General features: G+C 44.0%; 4 protein-coding genes across 4 annotated transcripts, besides 12 other annotated features; all 4 read right to left on the reverse strand.

Annotated features, from left to right (window-relative positions):
* Nucleotides 1–615: 615 nt before the first annotated feature.
* On the reverse strand, nt 616–3,132 carry Tb11.02.0280 (hypothetical protein, conserved; the record flags this gene model as incomplete). Its single annotated transcript, XM_823258.1, has 1 exon — nt 616–3,132. The coding sequence occupies one exon, from the start codon at nt 3,130–3,132 to the stop codon at nt 616–618; it is 2,517 nt and encodes an 838-aa protein (XP_828351.1).
* Nucleotides 2,744–2,786: a sequence feature (GA-rich).
* Nucleotides 2,883–2,910: a microsatellite.
* An 87-nt stretch (nt 3,133–3,219) lies between the features above and the next one.
* Nucleotides 3,220–3,275: a microsatellite.
* Nucleotides 3,276–3,370: 95 nt separating this feature from the next.
* Nucleotides 3,371–3,391: a sequence feature (AT_rich).
* A 355-nt stretch (nt 3,392–3,746) lies between these two features.
* Nucleotides 3,747–3,777: a sequence feature (AT_rich).
* Nucleotides 3,778–3,824: 47 nt separating this feature from the next.
* Nucleotides 3,825–3,904: a sequence feature (A-rich).
* Nucleotides 3,905–4,680: 776 nt separating this feature from the next.
* Nucleotides 4,681–4,749: a sequence feature (T-rich).
* Nucleotides 4,750–5,060: 311 nt separating this feature from the next.
* Nucleotides 5,061–5,098: a sequence feature (AT_rich).
* An 80-nt stretch (nt 5,099–5,178) lies between these two features.
* Nucleotides 5,179–5,214: a sequence feature (AT_rich).
* Nucleotides 5,215–5,297: 83 nt separating this feature from the next.
* Nucleotides 5,298–5,335: a microsatellite.
* Nucleotides 5,336–5,935: 600 nt separating this feature from the next.
* Nucleotides 5,936–7,417, reverse strand: Tb11.02.0290 (succinyl-coA:3-ketoacid-coenzyme A transferase mitochondrial precursor; the record flags this gene model as incomplete). The annotated part of the gene is made up of 1 exon (XM_823259.1): nt 5,936–7,417. One exon carries the CDS (start codon nt 7,415–7,417, stop codon nt 5,936–5,938), a length of 1,482 nt encoding a protein of 493 aa, XP_828352.1.
* A 1,216-nt stretch (nt 7,418–8,633) lies between these two features.
* On the reverse strand, nt 8,634–10,523 carry Tb11.02.0300 (hypothetical protein, conserved; the record flags this gene model as incomplete). The annotated part of the gene is made up of 1 exon (XM_823260.1): nt 8,634–10,523. The coding sequence occupies one exon, from the start codon at nt 10,521–10,523 to the stop codon at nt 8,634–8,636; it is 1,890 nt and encodes a 629-aa protein (XP_828353.1).
* Nucleotides 10,524–11,882: 1,359 nt separating this feature from the next.
* Tb11.02.0310 (cell division cycle protein CDC45) lies at nt 11,883–13,940 on the reverse strand (the record flags this gene model as incomplete). Its single annotated transcript, XM_823261.1, has 1 exon — nt 11,883–13,940. The coding sequence occupies one exon, from the start codon at nt 13,938–13,940 to the stop codon at nt 11,883–11,885; it is 2,058 nt and encodes a 685-aa protein (XP_828354.1).
* Nucleotides 12,114–12,155: a microsatellite.
* Nucleotides 13,309–13,365: a microsatellite.
* Nucleotides 13,941–14,261: the final 321 nt, after the last annotated feature.

The raw sequence follows: 14,261 nt of genomic DNA on the forward strand, positions 1-14,261 counted from the left end.
TTCACTGCCTTGTCTTCTTTTCCTTTTTTAATACAGCTTCAAAATAATAATAATAATAACAATGAAACTAACTAATTGATGGCGCTTCCCCTTTCTCTTATGCACTCAGATTTGCAGACTGAGACACGTGGTAGGAAAAAAGTGTAGTGAATGTGATAGAAGGGCGCAGGTGAGTTATAAGGAAGAGATTATGCGGAAGCGATTGTGAATTAACGACAGTAATAATAACAGTAAGAGGAACGGAGGGAGTGATAGTAAACAAATTAACAAGATAAGTTATCCGAGACTCCTCTCCACCAGGAACCCTTTACAACAGGAAAGTAAAGAATTAATCACCGTCCCTTCCCCCCTCCTAGAGGGCTGCACGCTGTAACGTACAAGGCAGTGGCTATATGTTTAAAAAAAAAAACTAATAAGACATTAACGATATCAACAGCACAACCTACACAGGTTGCCGAGAAATCACTACTTGTTCCCGGTATAATTTTACTTCGTGTATCGTATGCTTCACTAGTACTGCCATCAGCTGTCTTTCCAGTACAGTTGGTTAACTGCATTCTTCCCCATATTTATGTTAATTTCCACCTAGTAATTCCCACCACAGTCAACTTCACATTACCCAGCCAATGCATGCTGACTCAAAAAGTGAAATGCATGCCACATGCGGTCAAGGGTTGAGAGTCGCTGTTGCCTTGTGGACCATACGCTCTCGAGACGGTCAAGATCCTCCAAGTATTGTTTTAGGTGATGGTACCGTGGGTAATATTCCATAGCAATACGTCGCATGTGATGCGTCAGTAGGAGGAGCATGCCTTGATCATAATCACTCAAATATGTACTGTGGTAGTAACGAGAAGGATTGACTAAAGAAACTTCCTCCAAGTTGGTTGAGACCGGACTCTCATCTCTCCGAAATTCAGGGAGTTTCAGCTGCACATCTTTGACGTAGTGGTCGCGATAATTGTGGTGGGGGTGCTCGCAGTTGGCCCCTGAAATCTCGCCCATTTCAGGGAATGTAACGAGATGGTGGACGGCCCACCAACAAAGTTTCAGGTGCAAAATCACTGGTCTGCGCTTCACCCGCCTGTTCTGAAGTGACAGTTGCAGTATGCCACCAAGGAATGTGATGACGGGAATCATTGCCATCACTCTGAAGTTAAGGTCATTTTCCTCGAGTATTTCGCCTGTTACGTTTATAACGCGGTTTACCTCAAGCTGCTTGCAGGCTAGTTGAACAAGTATAAGACGCGGAAGGTTTCCGAATAGAACACTGCGGATAGGTCGTTTGATGGCCGACTCAAAGTCCCGATTAATCGTTAGGTACCCCTCATCATCAGTCATGACACCCATGCGAAGGCTCTGTAGTGTATCGCGATGTAATTGTTCAAGGTGATTGGCGTCGCTCATGTCTGGTGAGCAATCTTTACAGTAGTCGCTTATGATATTGGCTACCGACTTCATTTCTTCCTCAAGTGCGCGGCGCCTCTCCAACACGCCTGGGCGACTGCCTAACAAACTCCTACGAACTTCCTGCAGCGGCCACACGACGTAATTTGACACCATCCATCGGAGTGTTGCTCGTGCCGATGAGCACACCTGTAGAAGTTTACGAGCGCCACCGGCAGCAAGCCACGCTACCGAGGGAATAACAACAAAAATGAAGAAAGCAACTGGGCGCCACCTTCGCCCTCGAGGCGGCATGTGTCCCTTATCAGCTCCCTCCTCCAGCTTCGAAACATTTAGTTGTAGTGAATACGCTGTCACATAAAACAAATTAAGTACTTCATGCAGTGAAGTCGCACCACCTTCCGGAAATGATTGTGGATCCCTCGCAGATCCACCAGATACGTCTTCGGGTGGAACCAAAACGTGCAGCGAACCTTTTAGTTGCCACACTGCCCTTGTCACTGCGGTTCGTACCCGTGACAGCACACGTTGCCGCGCCTCTTCGTGTTGTGCGTCAGTTAACACAGGAAACCACGAATCATCATTCCCCACAGCGGCAATGGATGAATTCGCACGATCGAGTATGTTATGTAGCGTTCCAATACCGCACACAACACTACGCATCATCCGATGCAAAAAAGCTCCATGTGTATTCGCCATCAAAGCTATCTGTAGCATATATCTCCCCCAACCTGTGTACAATATACCATAACACTGTTGCCGCAACCACTGCCAACCACTAAGTGATAAGTGAAAAGAAGCCCGTGCCGAGTGTTTCTCTGCCCAGACCCAGTACTGTGCATATGCAGAAATGCACTCATGAAGAGCAACAAGTCTTTGCATGACAATAACTGTACAGTAGCGTACCCACACACTGAGTTGCAGCCAAGCGATAAGTTCCCTTTCCGCAATAGCTTGAGGGTCCTTAACATTCTCTTCACCAAAAACCTCCACGAGCGTTGGTGACGCTCCATTTAGAAACCGCAGCCGGTCCCCCACTGGTGATGTGTTGAGCTCACGCAAAAGTAACACCAAATCTTCCAGTGAACGTAACTGTTTGGCGGGCGCCTCCAATTCACTGAGAATTCCCGGTCGTTCAGTTAGCAGTTTCGTTACGGTGGGATTTCGACTAATGTGAAGTAATGCCTCCCGAGAGCGACTTGCCAGTGCCGTGGCAAATGAAGAGGGGAAGTTGCGCCGTTTCCTCGCCAGTAGATCAGTTACTGTAAAACTCCATCCCAGTTGGGAGCCATCTTCGCAGAACATATCGCACGAAACGGAGGATGAACTGAAAAATAGATAGAGAGAGAGAACGAAAGAGAGAGAGAAAGAAAAAGAGAAGTAAAGGTCACTAAAAAAAAAAAAAAATAGAGCAAGTTCATAAAACAAACTCAATTGGGTTACGTGCTCATACGCCTTTCCCCCTCCCCCCCCAAACACACACACACACACACACATACGCACGCTGAAAGAAAAGAAGGAAGGGAGGGAAGGACGTATGAAGGCACAAACAAGCAACCCGAGAAACAGTAACAAACAGAGATGGCGCGAGGTTACCGTTGCGTAAAAAAGAAAACGCTGAAAACTGTGTAAAAATAAAAAGAAAAAGAAAAGAAAAAAAGAAGGGGGAAAACTACACATACATTGGACAATCATGTGACATGTGGAACCATATGCCACTTCCATGACTCGGTAGCAACCCCGAAAAACAAAACAATATGCGGTTTGTTAATTGCTTATCAGTATTTTCATTTGTAAAAAAGAAAAAAATTAAAAAATTATGATACTAATAAATATATTAATTATGATAATAATTATGATCATTATAAATAAGTAAGAAAACAAAACTGTTGTGATTCTGCGGTAAAAAAAAAAGACTATTATTTTACCCTTTCCCACTCAATCACTCCATCGGCTGGAAAAGATATATATATATATATATTTTCTTCTGTTTATATAATGGAAAAATAATAATGGTACCAAACAAAACAATATCAAAAACAAAAACAAAATGGAACGGGGAGGAAAGATAAAGTATTTTCAGGAGGTAAACCTCATTTACCTTCTATATACGGTCTCTCACTCTGCATTTTGTTTTATTTTTCTTTAGGTGGGCGAACAGAACAAAAAAGAAACAAAACGACCAAATAGAAGTAAAAAAAAAATTATAGCCACGCCCACACTTCCTCACAACTTTGAAGAAGAACGTAGCCGTTTTCTTCTTTTTATCTATTTATTCTGCTCTTCTTTTTTTTAAAAAAAAACTAAAGAAAACTTAAATGTTTCTTTCTTCGCTCCTCTTTTTTTTTAAATTATTATTAAACATTATTTGAGCTATTTTCTCCTCTTTTTTTTATCCCCTCTTTTCACTTCCTCCGAACAAAACAACAAAACAAAAAAAGACGAGGAGCAATACTAAAAACAAAGCAGTGTATAAAAAAAAACAAATAAAATAGAAGTAAAATCAGGAGGAAATACAAATAATAAATAATCTAAAGTATTTTAGCGTACCGAAAGAAATAGAGGAAGAAAAAGAAACGAAAGGCGAGGGAATGAAGGAGGATTATGGAGGGGGAAATAAATTAAAGAAAAAGCAGAAATAAGAACAAAATTCATTTCAAAAAAAAAAAAAAATGCGAGCGACAGCGAGTGATAGAAACGAATATACGAAAAAAAAACAAGCAAATAAAATAAACAAGTAGTGGCAATAGCAGTAATAAGAAAGACAACTCGCAAAACTTCAAATGGCAAGAAGAACATATATATATATATAATATACATGTACACTTCCACTAGTCATCATCATTATCATCATTTCCTTTACTTACAGCTGCACATTTTTCCTAATTTCATTCAAATTATTTATTTACACCGTCACTACTGCCTTACACTATTTTCTTTAATTATTATTTTATGCTCGTTTTTTTTTTCCTTCTCACTTCCCTTCCCCATATGACGGAGATACGCCACGCTTACAAACGCATAATACATAAATCATCAAACATATGTACATATGCATAAATGTATACACATGACGTTCGAAATATATGTGTGTCTTATCTTTCGTACCTTTTTTTCCTTTTTCTTCTCCCCGTACGTTTAAATCTTCATCTTATTTTGATCCATTTGAACACTTTTTTTCAATTGTTTTGACAGTTACCGTATGTATATATATAATAATCATTATTGTTTTTATCCTTCGCATCTCCGCTGCCTTTTCTGTTTCCTCCTTCCTTTGTTTTTTTTTCTGTGTTTTGCTTTCTTCCTCCTTTTTTTTTTGCCTTTTCCTTTCTTTTTTTTTTTCATCGTTTCACTTTACACATACCGCATACGAAACAACTCACCGTCAAATCTTTGATCTCGTTTACACAAAGTTCATTTATTGGTTTCGACATATTTCGCTGTGCCATCAAAGCTCCCTCCTTCCACTATCTTTTAATTTTGTCCCCTTTTTTCTTTTTTTGGTTTCTTAAAGTTGTTGTTTTTGTTGTTTGTAACATCCACTTCCATTTGGTTGACCTTTCACCCAACTTCCTTCTCCCATCACGAAAATTTGATCTTCTCATATTTTTTTTAAAAATACCCCACCTCACCAACCTGCCACTTTTTCCCAGATTTAATTTATTTATTTAATCATGTTATATATTTTTTTCTTTGATGTGTGTGTTATTTCCGTTATATAAAGCCTAGCAGTTATGCTTCCTTTAGTAAAAGCATAACACACGCACACACAATATATATATTTATATATAACATTATATTATATTAGCGGAGCACATGAGCTGAATGCATGTGGGAAGTCACCGATAGGAAGATGCTTATACCAAGAAATAAATAAAAAACGAACAAATAAATAAAAAAAACAAAAAGAAAAGAAAAGAAAAGAAAACCCAAACGGCATGGGGAAAAGTGGTAATCAAGTTGCAGGTGGTGCGGCATGAAGAGAAAAATAAGTGCGAATGAAAAAGAAACACAACCAAAACCGCATTAAAGGAAAAGGTAAATATAACACAAAAACGAAAGAGGACCAAAAAAGAAGGAAAAGTTTCCTTTTTTTTTCTTTTTGTACGAAGAGACCAGAAGGAGAAAGGGAGTGCACACACACACACACTATATATATATATATATGTGATCGCGGGATTCCGTAGCGAAACCAAACGCGTGAAGAATTGATGGAAAAGGGGGAAAATACAAAACTAGGATGAAAGAGAGTAAAAACGTCAAGCAACGAAAATAACCGAGGCCTTCTCACAAAAAAGAAGAAACCTGAAAAAGAAAAAAAAGAAACAATGGAGGAAAAGGAGTTTAATGAAGGAAATAAAAAGGAGGAAGAAGCGCGAATCATACGACCCCACAAATAAAAAAAACAGAAAAAAAACACCCGTATGGGACAAAGCGATGACAGAAACAAGAATAAAAGTGACAAACATACATCACGTCACCGTGTACACTGCTGATTGTATATGAAAGGAGGCATCACCCCTAAAAGCTACGTGAGGGGCGCCAATGGCATCGTTATCACATTATCTGCATCAAATCCAACACCTGTCAGCTTCTTCACCTGGTCTACAGTTGTATCTTCCGCAATTTCTTTCAGCACCAAACGACCGTCAACGACATCAAATACAGCATATTCGGTAATGATGCGGCAAACGCAGTGTTTTCCCGTAACGGGAAGACGGCAGCGTTCGACAATCTTGGGATCCCCATTCTTGCTGCAATGTGTTGTCGTCACAACAACACGCGTGCCACATGAAACAAGATCCATAGCACCGCCAGGACCCTTGACGAGTTTACCAGGAATCATGAAGTTGGCGAGATCACCGTTGGCAGCCACCTCTAATGCGCCAAGCATCGTAAGGTCCATGTGACCACCGCGTATCATCGCAAAGGATGTGGCGCTGTCGAAGAGGGCGGAGCCCGCGAGATGTGAAATGGTTTGCTTTCCAGCATTGATCCAGTCAGCATCCACTTTATCCTCTGTTGGAAAAGGTCCCATGCCAATGAGTCCATTTTCCGATTGCAGCACAACGTTAACGCCAGCAGGAATGTAATTGGATGACTCCGTTGGGATGCCGATACCGAGATTGACGTACATTCCGTTGGCAAATTCGAGGGCGGCACGGCGGGCGATACGCTGACGCACCTCCTCGCCACGTGTGGATGCTTTGGTTGGTTTGTTGCCCGCTCCGTCATGTCTTGTCACAGTGCGGTGTTCAATCAACGTCTGGTACCGTTCTGGAACCACAACACGATCAACATATACACCCGGAAGGTGAACCTCATCGGGATCAATATCGCCGTTCTCTACGAGGTTTTCCACCTCCGCGATGACCGTTTGGCCACACTGTCCCACGGGAACATTGAAGTTGCGTGCCGTACCGCGAAAGACAAGGTTGCCGCAGCGGTCCCCCTTCCACGCTTTGACGATAGAAAAGTCTGTCTTAATTGCATTTTCCAAGCAGTAGAGACGACCGCCAAAGAAGCGAGTCTCGCGTGGGGTGGATTCCTTCAAGACACCTCCATTTTTATCGTACTTTGTAATCTGCCCTCCAGTTTGCAGTACTGTACCAACGGCGGTTGGGGTGTAAAATGCGGGGATGCCTGCACCACCTGCACGCATGCGCTCAGCAAGACTTCCTTGGGGGCAGAATTCCAGCTCCACATCACCTTCCAGGTATTGCCTCGCGAATATTTTGTTGTTTCCAACGTAACTTACGATCATCTTGTTGATTTGTTTGTTTTCGAAGAGAACCCCTATACCGTATCCGTCAACACCGGCACCGTCACTATAAATAATGAGGTCTCGCACGCCCATCTTTTTGATCTCTTGCATTATGGCATGCGGCATTCCGCCTGTTCCAAACCCACCAACGGCAAGTGTCGCACCATTTTTTATATCCTGCACCGCACTTGACAGCGACATCACCTTATCAAGCCCGATTCTGAAAAAATTTGTTCGGCGGAGCATTTTCTTGATAATATTACTTTCTTGTTTGTCTGCTTTCCTTTTCTTACTCTGTCTTCGCTTCTTTTGTTTTTTTTCCTTGCTTTTTTATATGATCAAAGAAGTTCAACACCAAGAATGAGAAGGAGAGGGGGGAAATTATACTTGCTAATACCAAGAAAGACATCCCGCTCGGCCAATGCACGAGTCGTTGAAAACGCTTTTAACCCAGTAGAATAATAAGAAAAAAAAACGAAAGATAACTCACTTAATTTTCTTACATTGGACTCCACGTATATTAACGAATATGTGGAAAGTGTTATTAATGACACAAGCTGTCAGAAAGTTAAACCGCCACATTCCTATTTTCCTTCGTTGGGCATACGCGTGAGCTTCGCTTCCCAAAACGCTTCGATAAAAAAAGAAGAAAAAAAAAAGTAGCCCAACAGCAATTAAACACCTCGACATGATAGTTGAGGTAAGATGTGTCACAAATCCCAGTTCCCTTCATTATCCATATTCCGCAACATGAAGTGGTCTAAGCGTTAATGTCACCTTATATAAACTTGCACACACGCATATGAGTATGAAATAAGGTGAAACCGCCAACCGCTCAGAAGGGGGGGGGAAAAAAACTATATATCATGCGTTAAGGGGGTGCGAGTGAGTGAGTGAGTAAAAAAAAAAATGTGATCTAGTGTCTAAGAGATAACGGTAACATAAAGTCTCGTGCCGCCAGAACCGGCATCTAACGCAAGTAAAGCCATTTCTTTCGTCATATGTAACTTACGTATCTCATATTTCGGCCCGCTTGGATTTTCTTCCGTAGGTTCTTATTTGTTCTTTCTATTGTTGAACCAAACTTTACAGGCCCGCATTGTTCATTTAGGTGGAAATCGCCGCGACTGTCCTGGCGCTCTCGGTCGCAGCATGGCGACCATGTGCGCAATATTCGCCGACGTTCCGTCATGCAAGTTTCAGAGTATAGGCGGTAGTGAACAAGCGAAAAAAAAAAAGAACAGTGCTGTTAGTGTGAACAGAAAACAAATAAAAATGAAAAGTAATAAAGCGACACGCTGAATAAGTCGCACACAAACATGCATTTACGCATACCATCTACTATATGTGCATATTTGTGTGGTCATGTTGTGAAGGGTGAAAATATATCTAGCCCAGAAGTACGTAGCTCCAGAGTCACTTGGAGGTGCCTGTGTGTGTATGTATGTAGAATACGGAATAATTACTGTTGAATTATTGCAACACGGCATAGTGGGGTGCCAAACGAATCACGCTCGTGCAACACCAACCGCCTTTGTGGTGGCTCCGGCTGCCAATGGGGGCTCGCAACTGCCTGCTCGGGTTGTGGAGAAGTCATCAATGAGGGCAGCACCGCTGATGTTGTCGTGATTGTCTTTCCAGGTGTTGCATGGGGTTGCACCGCTGGGCTGGTGTCATTACGACCGCAGCGGTGAGTCTCATTGCGTGTGCAGAATGTTTCCCGCTCCACCGTTCCACATGGGGTTGAACCGTGGGCAGAAGGTGATGATGTGAGTCCACATGATGCGAGTGAACTCTGAGTGGAGTCCCACATATCCGTTAGTTTGTTCACAACAGCAGTCTCAAAACGGTCGATGGCTTGCATGATAGAATGGGTGTTGGCTGCCGCTTGCTCCATATTATTCTCCAAGAGACGGCAAAAATTGTTCATAACCCGAGCAAGTTCCTCAAGAAGTGCAGTCGCAACCAATGATTCGGACCGCACTTCCGCGCGACGTGATGCAAGAGGCAACCGAAGTTTTTCACGTTGCTCGTTTGAGCGCGGTGCCCACCCATTCTCAGGCACCCCGTGTATCGGCAAGGCAATGACTCCACAAGGTTCATTACTATTTAAGCAGGTCTTGTTGCTTGAGTCCACCACTGTATCCACTGAGCCGGCTACTCCAGAACAATTGTCGTCTCTGTGCCAGTCGTCTGGCCGCAGTCTCTCCACCTGTGCCTCAATCTTCAAAGCAACTGAACGCATGGACTGAATAAACGGCTCGTTCAACGTGATGCCTCTGTGTACGCGCTGTCTGATATCACTCGCAGTTGTGCGAATGAAATCGCATACACCCTGCCGCGCATCCTCCAGAGAGTCAGCAGCACGGTTCAGCGATGACAAACTAGTAACCCTTGCTTCTGCTCTCACTACATCATCCTTGAGAGCTGCCACCTCTAGTTGTGACAGTCGTAATTCCTGAAGAGTCCGCACGTGCTCTTGGCTCAGGCTCACTAACTTTTCGCGTAATCCCTCTAAGTTTTCTGTGGGGTCTTGAATTTGCCTCACACGATACTTCAACATCGCAGATACTTCTCTATCACAACTCTCCACACGACGCTCGGCATTGCGGAGAGCAAGAAGTACAGTGGCATGCCTCGCCTCTATTTCCTCAACGCACACGCATAGCACATCCTTCAGAGCCCGTTTTGTTAATTCATGTTTTCTAGCTTTCTCACGACGTCTCAACTCCAGGGCATTAGCCAGTCTCATCTGCAACGCAGAAGCCGTTAAGAGAGTGGCGTTCGACAAGTTAACGAAAGGTGCAGCCGCACCACCGCTCATCTTTTGTTCGTCGCTACTAATTGATTCCGTCTCCCCGCTGGCTCCGCTGCAATTAATTCCACGAATGCAGCCTTCCCCGTCGGCATTGCTGATTGTACCTCCAGCTGTGGCTGCACCGACGGATCTTAAGGCTTCGTGAAGCCCTTTTAACAGGTCTTCTTTTGTTATTAGTGGTGAGTCATCTTTAGTGCTAGTGGTGGATGTTTCCTCTCTGTCAGTGCGCAGTAGTTCAAGCAACCGCTCGAAGTACAAGTGGTACAACACATGGCCTTCCTCCGCTACAATTAAGCGCTGTCGCAAGACTTCCTCACGTTGCACAGAATTAGCAAGCCGACAACGTTCCACACGTAAAAGTTCCCGAAGTTCATCCGCCTCTTCCACAGCAAAGCGACCAAATATGGAGGAGGATACGCCCCTCTGAATTGGGGGAACGCCACCGTGCGTATGATACGGCAACGTCTCAATTCCTCTAACGCCTACATCATTACATCCATCCGCCGCTGCCGTCGTCCCAACGTTGCATGTCATTTCTGCGAAACCGGCAACAACTGTAGAGGAGCAACTGATGACTGCTTCAGCAGCAGGACAAAAACTAGAAGACACACACAAGTATAAATGAAAGAAACTGAGTACCGTTAAACGGAACGACGTTGCCGGTAACTCCACAATGATTTCTTCCACTCTGTCCTCTAAGGACTCCAGAACAGTCTTTGTTGTTTTGTTTTGTTTTGCTCACGCTTCGTTTGATGCAGTACACGCGTGAGGTGTTCTCACCACAACTTTGTTTGTCTATTTATTCCCGAGTCGTCCTTTTCACTTTGCCTTCCCACGTCGCAAAACTGTTAACACTGTTGCTGTGAGTTGCCAGAGGCACTACAATGGACGACCAGCGCCCACTGAATTTGAAGGTCAAAGCCCGGTGCTGTCAGGCAACCCCTCAAACAATAATAATAATTATTAGCAATTCACAAGAGGAGACGCAGGAAAATTTTAAGAGAGGCAACGAAAACACAAACAAAAAGCAAAAGAACACAGGAGCGCGAAAGAACTTAAAGAAACGCACAGGAGTTTTTACAGCACAAACTTTATTAGGTACACAGGTTTCTCTCCTTTTTTCCAGCGCTCGACTGTACTCTCTCAGCCCTCTGACACGCGCTAATCAGCATGAAGTCGAAGGAATAGGTGAAGTATCAACAAAATAAAAAGAAGGGTGAAAGAAAAAATAATAATAATAATAGGGTCAAAGGTGGTGGTCGAACAGTTGGAATGTGATGTGAAGGAAATATGTGAATCAAAGAAGGAATTAAAAGGCCGGTTGCGACCCGCCACTTAATTTCCCCAACTTTCATCCACCTCCTTTCGGACATTGTCATTCGCTGTAGAAGCGGCATACACGCGAATGCTCTTTTATTAAGTGGATCTCTATAAAAGACTAATGCCGCAGCATTTCGTCTCTAACAAACAGTTACCTCATAATCAATGCATGAGCCATCACAAAAGAGGAAGGTCAGGGGGGAAGAGAAGGAAAGAAGGAAGTGGACAATATCTCACGTCACACACAAAAAGCAAAAAAAAAAGGTGTCAATATTGTTCCGATCATTGCGTCGTTACAAACCACTTTCGTCACATTCCACTCTCCTATTCATTCGCTTCTCTTCCCCTCCACAATTTCATTTGTGTATTCATTCGTTTCGTTTTAATAATGTTACTTCATCACCTTCAATGTGGAACTTTACTGTCTCTCTGTTCCAACAGTGTTTACCTCCACATTATACGATGAACAAAAAAAACTAAAAGTTATGTGTTGTGATCTACTCGTTACCCATTTGAATATGAGCAAACAAATACATGTAAATGTATAAAAGTGTGTGCGTGAATCTATGTTTTTCAGCGCCCGCCAGCGAGGGAGTGAAGGTGCAACATCTCCGCTAAGTGTGCAGTAGATTCTCGCCCCTCCACAACAACTGCGTCCCGTCTAACGAAATCCCGGAGCGGGGGTACAAGAAATTCTTCTGTGTCAGTTACGCAGTCATTCCAACGAACAACGGGAATAAGTGGCGTAAGTCCAGCCGTGATGGGACCCTCGTGAGCGAACACCACAATAAAGGAATGTTCTGCTTGTTGTTGTTGCTGCTGATGTTGCTGCTGCTGTTGTTGTTGCTCTGGAGCAGCAGTAAACCGAGGAATGTAACATGACAGGAGTACAGGCCGCACATCACGTGTGTACTTCCCAAGCCCGCGCTCAACAGTCAAGGTGTAGAGCAGTCTCTCAACTAATACACCGAGACGAAATGGACAACCGAAAGTCTCCAATGCGGTTGATGTGTTCGTCGGGTCGGCAGGTTGTGTATAATGAATCCCTTTGGTGCTTTGCATCATTCCGGGTTGCATTAGTGCACTTGTAGCCGTTGCCACCGACTCATGTAGAGCCTGAGCCTCTTTTACAGCTGCTCCAAATGCTGGAGAATTGGGGTCAGCGTCTATTATGTCGTGGGCGCGCCAGAATTGTTCACGGCGGAACTCCCTCAACTTTTCCTTCATGGTAGTTTCATCCTTCGACGTGGTGTATATGGTGCTTGGTGGCGCGGCCGATAGCAATGCTGTGAACAGTGTGCAGATATCAAACGTAGATACTTCAACACTGTAACCTGTTGTGCGCGCCACGCATTGAATTTGTATCGGGTTTTTAATAAAACTACCCCGCGTGCGCAGCAGTTGCTTGAGTTCGTTACGTACTAGTTGGCATGAGTCTTTTTTCACATCGTCTGGAAGCTCCCGCCATGGTTGTTGGGCAACCTTGGCTGACACACCGCAGCGAGCCAACAGCTGGCGGAGGGTTCCCAAACCCTCTTCCACGCGATGCAGGGAAAGTAGACCAGCAACAACGGGATGGAGCCACATGGCGTTCCACAATGAAAGGTGTCGCAGTAAGAAAAGTTGATCTTCTTCTAAACTAGAGAGCTGCATAGTGTTGCTAGATGAGACCTGTTTGTGGTACCGGTTGACTGTATCATTGGTTAGGTCGTCAAGAAGCCCGTGACGGATGCCTTTGCGCAGCTTCACTTCATTGTGGATTCGACGCATGTCTGTAATATACGTGCCATAATCCACCAGACGACGCTTAAATAAGTCACATACACCCAATGCAGCATGCCACAACACAGGTTCCTTAACACGATTCAACAGTATCGCCAAGTCGTACATCTCTAGCGCACAGCTCTTCCCAGCACACTCCGCAGCATAATACAGTCGTTCCAAATGTGCGGGAACATCTTCTCTCAACCAGTCGAGCCGCTCCTGACTTTGCGAGGGAGTCATCTCATCATCATCACCATACTCGTCGTCATTCTCATCATCGTCGTCGTCGTCGCTACTGCTTGCCTCATCGCTAACTTCATCTTCCTCAACATCCCCTTCAGCATGCTGACGGACTCTTCTACGGTGCATTTGGCGTCTACGGCGGCGTCGGCGACGTGCCTTCTCTTGCTCACGCTGAGTACGAAAGAAATCATCTACTTCCTCGTGAATTTTTTCTTGTCCCCATATCACCAATCGATCGCTGTCGCATGCACGTAAATTTTCCAATAGAAACGGTCGATATGAATCAAGAACCAAAACAATGTGCCGCTGCAAGTCGAAGAAAGAGAATAACGCCACTGAAGCACCAAGTCCAATGAGAAGAAATAATTCATCTACGGGTGCTGCATCGCCAACCTGCAGCTCTGCATCCTGAGCGAGGCTCGTGCGCTGAATAATATCCCGAGCCTCGGCATACTCGGCGATAGGATGGAGGTTGAAGGGAATGAAGCACGCCTTTAGCAGGGACGTGAGGGTGAGGGAGGCGGCAGCCGCATCAGCGTGATACGCGACGAAGAGATGGATAGGTTTACGGGTGATGTGGTAAAAACGATTGATACGATCCCACGGTGAAAGTGTATCAGCCATCAACCGCACGTGCGTCTGGGTACTGTAAATAAGTACAGTCTAATTAACTATATATAAATATATATACCTTGAGGGTGGGGAGAAAGGGTGTATGTCACACCTTACTTCTACCCTCTTTTGAAATTGTGTATATATTTTTTGCTTCTATGCTCTCTAATGATAAGGTTTACACGACTTTCAGCTCCACCTTACTTATACCTATTGTCAAGGGACACTGTGAAACACTCGATAACAGTAAAAGTGAATAAAATAGTCCGAGAAGACACAGTAGCAAGGAATGATGGCAGAAAAAAAAAGTTTTAGTAATCACTTATACTCCGC

The sequence above is a fragment of the Trypanosoma brucei genome, assembly GCF_000002445.2.
Source record: "Trypanosoma brucei brucei TREU927 chromosome 11 chr11_scaffold01 genomic scaffold, whole genome shotgun sequence".
Lineage (NCBI taxonomy): Eukaryota > Euglenozoa > Kinetoplastea > Trypanosomatida > Trypanosomatidae > Trypanosoma > Trypanosoma brucei.